The sequence below is a fragment of the Antrostomus carolinensis genome, unplaced genomic scaffold, assembly GCF_000700745.2.
Source record: "Antrostomus carolinensis isolate BGI_N321 unplaced genomic scaffold, ASM70074v2 scaffold27026, whole genome shotgun sequence".
In the NCBI taxonomy this organism is placed as follows: Eukaryota; Metazoa; Chordata; class Aves; order Caprimulgiformes; family Caprimulgidae; genus Antrostomus; species Antrostomus carolinensis.
Window position 1 is genome coordinate 12,742 of NW_010322895.1, and position 5,159 is coordinate 17,900.

At 38.9% G+C, this 5,159-nt stretch overlaps 1 protein-coding gene across 1 annotated transcript in view; it reads right to left on the reverse strand.

The window, feature by feature from the left end:
• Positions 1 to 1,057: 1,057 nt before the first annotated feature.
• Positions 1,058 to 5,159, reverse strand: part of KIFBP (kinesin family binding protein) — a gene marked incomplete at its 5' end in the record, with an annotated part of 9,757 nt that continues 5,655 nt past the window's right edge. The window contains 2 exons of the mRNA XM_010170427.1: positions 1,058 to 2,496; positions 3,222 to 3,331. Of these exons, the coding sequence (XP_010168729.1) occupies positions 1,618 to 2,496; positions 3,222 to 3,331 (989 nt within the window). The remainder of the gene's footprint in view (positions 2,497 to 3,221; positions 3,332 to 5,159) is intronic.

Sequence of the window (5,159 nt, forward strand, 5' to 3'; positions counted from 1 at the left end):
AGAAACAACACACACACTCTCTCCCTCATTCTATATGCACACGGGTAGCTGGTCTAGTTTTGAGGCTTGCTGCCTCATTTCCAGGACCCATTTGTCAGCCTATTTGTTTGTGGTTAGAAGACTTCTGCAGAGAATTCTGCAAACTAGAGAATTTTACCACACGTTTAAGATGCACGTTTTGTTGCTTGTGCATGCTCCGCCCCCCTCCACGCTAGTGTCATTTTTTCCCCCCTCGTTTTCTGGAATAATCCAGTTGTTTGACTATTCTCCTTCAACGCCCTCTGTTGCTGTAGACATCTTCCCATGAACTTCACAGTGGTAAGACTGCTGGTGCACAGAGTGGCACACTACTGTGCACCTCATCACCTTGTCACTTCACTTTCCCCATATCCTCTGGCATCTCTGACTGTAATCTTTTAAAATAAAGTTGGACAATGCGCTCAGCCTTCATTTTATCTAAAACAGGTCCTGGTTCATAATCTTTCTGTGGACACCAGAAATACAAAGACAACCTCTGTGTACATTTTGGGTCAGAAATGCAGTTCCATAGAGAGTAGGTGGCTAAATTAGAACAAGACAAAGGTAATAGGTTGTGTAAGACCAGGAACATTGCCAGATCACCAGGTAATTAATGACAGTTAGGACAGCTTTAACAGAGAGGTCAGCAATCGATGGCAACCAGGCAGATTTTAAATAGTGCCTCGGCAGTGCTGGCATCTGCAGCAACTTCAGAGAAGTCCCTACTTGCAGCTCCTGCTAAAACAGCAGAAGCCTTCCATGGCATCCCAGGCCTTTAAGCTGCAATTGTTTGGAGTGCTAGAGCACAGCATATCTACCCTGGGAATTCTCTACTGTGTATTAAGAGCAAGGTGCCTCCTCCCACCACAAGCAAGAAAGTTTGCAGCTTCCTTGCTCTTACTTCTGGCACTTCAATCACATGTTTTTACTGAAGATGCTCATGTAGAAAGACTTTCACAATTATTTATTTTGGCAAAGTTGTAACATATATCATATCTTAGTAAGACACAAGGAAACAGAAATCTAAGGACTCTGAAAAAACTTTTAGCCAAGCTAGTCCATTTATTGAGCCTCTATCAACTAGGTTTTTATTAACAAGTGGGAAAAGAAAACACTGAGCAACATACAAAATAAATACAGAAAATAACAAAGTTCTCTTCATAATGACAAAGTTTTCTGGGGACAAAGGTTAGAAGAGAGAAAATATATTCTAGTTGGAAGAAAGTGCCTCAGGTTTCTTAGAAAAATTTTCCTAGAGAAACAGATTCTCTTAAAAGAAACAATTTTCATACAGCACTACATTTAGAAACTGAACCATATGCCAAAGGAAAAAGCCCTAGGGGAGAAAAGGTTTACATGGACAAACAACACAAAGCATTAGCTGGACATCACTTTACATTTAAAGGTTACACCATTAGTGTGGGTGAGCTACTGAACTGAAGAGCTCAGAGTTTCTCACGAAGATATACTACTGTGGGCTCTAGGTGGACTGCCAGACTGTACACACCTTAGTTCTATCAATCAGCATGGAAGCTGTCTGACAGCACTGGTTTGGACAGATAACATTTTAATAGTGCACATTTCCTTCAAGGCAAGTATTTATATGAACGGACACAGTTTTGCTCTCAGCCTCTCCATCCTTGTTGGAAGAAGACCCACCATCTCCTTACTGAGTTCTAGTTCAGTTTCAACAGCGCGAACAGCATTTGGGTACTTCTCACAATAGTCTACCAGAAATGTGTAATATTCCAATGATGTCTGCATATTTTCCAATTGCTTTTTGCTATCTGATGTAATAAGCTTACCATATAGTCGTGCAATATGAAATTTAGCCACCATTGCAGGGCGAAGAACATCTTCCTCAAGCTCTTCAGGAAACACCTTATCTGGGTTCCTCAAAGAATCTAAGAAGAGTTCATAATATTTGATTGCTAATTGAGCCAGAGAATTAATTTTTTTAATTGTGTGGGAGTCTAGCTCCTCTAACCTGTTACCAATAGCTACCTTTAAATCCATCATCTCGTAATAGGTGTCAGCTAGTTCAAACTGAAGCTGCCTACTAATCAACAGATAGTACTGAGGATTCAAGTCTGCATATATAGGCTCCAGCATGTCTATTCTACGCTTGTGCATTTTGCAACGTCTCTCATAGTCTTCTTCGAAGAAAGCAAGTACCTTAAACAAAGCACTGTGATCCTGAACAATTTCAATATGGTCAGTAACATAACCATCAACCTGAAAGAACTCTTTTGCTTCCTGAACATAGTTCTGACCAACTAGGAAGATTTCTCTGGCTTCTTGAAAATCTAAAGGATATACGCTGCTCACTTTCTCTTCCATGGCTAAGACAGAGTCGCATATATCACTCGTCCCAAAAAGGACAGCTTTCTTCCTGCCCTTCTCTTTTTCATCCTCCTCCTTCTTCCTTTGGGCTTTAAGTTCCAATTGCCTGTCTGGATCCAGTTCTCCTATGTTATCCTGAAATGACAAAGCATACTAATTAAAAATGCATGTGGTTTACAAGGAGTGATGTATACAGAATCATTTTATTTATGAGTCCCCTTTGAAATACAAACTAGTTAGCAACAACACAGAAAAGACACATTGGCACATTAGACATTATATCCACAAAATATCATGTAAATTACAGTCTCGATTCTGTAAAAACATAAGACTAAGAAAATTTAGTCTCCCTACCCTGCGCAACAATACAGCCAAAACGATAAACGTAAAGCCCAAAGTTCCTGCTTCTGAAAAGCATTTCAGCAAATGCTGAGTTTTAAACATTCGAATGAATGATTAAATGAATGAAATGAACACTTGAATGAATCAAAGGCTTGAATGAATGAGAACACCAGCACACAAAACCGTTGCATATTAAGAAGATGTTCTTACTAGCATTAGGTAAGTGATCTGCCAAATCAAGCCACAAGAAAATGCAGCAGAGGAGAAAAAATTTTGAAGTTGCTGTACAAGCAGCGCACTGATCACACTACAGAGCTGATCTCCTATCTGTGCTTGTTTCTAGGTGCTGCAAAGTCAAAGCATATTATGAAACAGCTGCAACAATGCAAGCATCTATTGTATTATCATGGGGCAACTGTTTTATCATTTGCTAACAACTATGAACTGATTCCTGTTACAAACATCAAAACAGACTTTGTTTTCAAACAATGACATCGACAGAACAGATTTTCAGTTACCTCAAGTAATTTCTGAGCACTTTGCAGAAGATTCAGGCAATACTTAATCCAACATCTTGCAATTTCAGCTTTTCTTTGTCGAAGGTCCTGTTGGTCTTGCTCTGTTTCATCTATTAAATGGACATAAACACATAAAAGCCTTAAGGGAAGTCAAGCGCTCCAGCAAAAACCTCAAATGTTACAGGCAAATAATATGTTACTTGTATTTAATGAATTTTTCCTCATTTTTAGACACAAGCATGTTCTCTGTGTTAGTTTATATAATAATTCTGTAAACTGTCATTCTGGTACAAACTCATATAGATTAACATGGATTTGTCAAGCATGAATTCTTCCCAAAAAATGTGTGTTTAAAAAGACCTTTGATCCTGGAGGTGCTTCACCGGAAAAGATTTTCATGTCTCCTTGTAACAAGAGAAAGAAATTGGGGTAATTTGTTTTCCAAGAATCAGCTGCCTGCCCAGTAACTGTTTCTGAGGATGATGAGGGCATTTGTATTGCAACGGGCACCAGACTTGCTACCAAAAAAGGAAACAAAACTACGGGAAACTGCCTTTGGTTAATCTACCTGGTACTAACGTAAGATTTATTAGCTCTACAACTTCTGTATTTTTCTCCCCACTGTCACACGTAGCAGCACTGCTGATGTCTCAAGGTAACGTTTTCAGAAACCAAATGGATTTCAAAGAGAACTCATTTCCCAGTCTCTAGGCAGAAGGCAGCGAGTTAGCTGAACAATGAGGGGATGCCAGTATTCCTGGTCACCAAATAAAAAGCCAACTTCAGACTCGGATCCACTGTGTTCATTATCTTTCATAGAGCAAATCAAGTTGTTCTTATTAAGGAAATAAGAATTGTTGCTCAACTAAGAAAAGGCACCTTTACTAAATATCTCTGTGTTTCCTTATATTCCAATTAACGTGATAAAATGAATATGCTTGAGAGTGGCCAGTGCTGACTGTGCATTAGTCTTTCTGAAAGTTAGAGCTTTCTGCATAACAATCTTCAAGCCCACAGCCCAGCTCTCTGTACCATGAAAAGGAAGGGGAAAATAGGATAAATGTTTACTCCACCTAAACAAACAGAAATAGCACTGTTCCCATTTGGTGCAGGAGGAAGTCAAGAGAGAATAAGTTAGTTGACCAAAAATCACACAAGAAATCTATACAGTACAATTAAAATTAGGACTCTCATCTACCACCTTCAGTCTTGCACCTGAATTTGAGATCATAACTGACGGTATGTCTCTGCACATGTACCGAAAACAACATCATGTTTTGGCTTAAGTATTGTACTAATGAACTCTGACAACTATGCAGTCAGGTAGCTATGGAAGCCCATAAACACTGACTCAGACCTACTGAATATTTCGCAATATACAGTTTTCAAACAGCTTAACAGATTAGCATAACCTGACTTGACAGCCCTGTTTCCCTGAAACTAAAAAGCTTCTGAACATCACCCTCAAAGCACTTAAACAATAAGAACAGCAGCTGCATAGAGTTCTATATTTTTTGAGCTAAGAGAAATACAAAAAGCAATTAATGTACTGTCACTGAACTTCAATTAAATAAAACACACTTGTGTCTACTCAGGTTATATTTTAACCTGAAATAACAACATCAGTGGATTAAAGAGCTTGTGTTCTGAACAGCTCAAACCATTAAAAGTTAACCAATATATTCACTGTTCAAAGTCAGAGTTCTGAACTCACAAAGGGGCTACCCCGAGTACTTGTGCACTCTCTACAAATTAAAGCTCTATTGATTTGAAGCTTTCAGTTGTCCAAGACACAGAATGCAAAAGGCTGTGCTATAGATAAGCAAAGACTAAGCCTAAACCAGAGGATTTATGTTGAGTACTGACACTATCATGTAGCCAAAGGTCCTTACAATTCTGGTCAGTTCTCTAAAAGTTTCTTTTATTGACCTCTGTGCT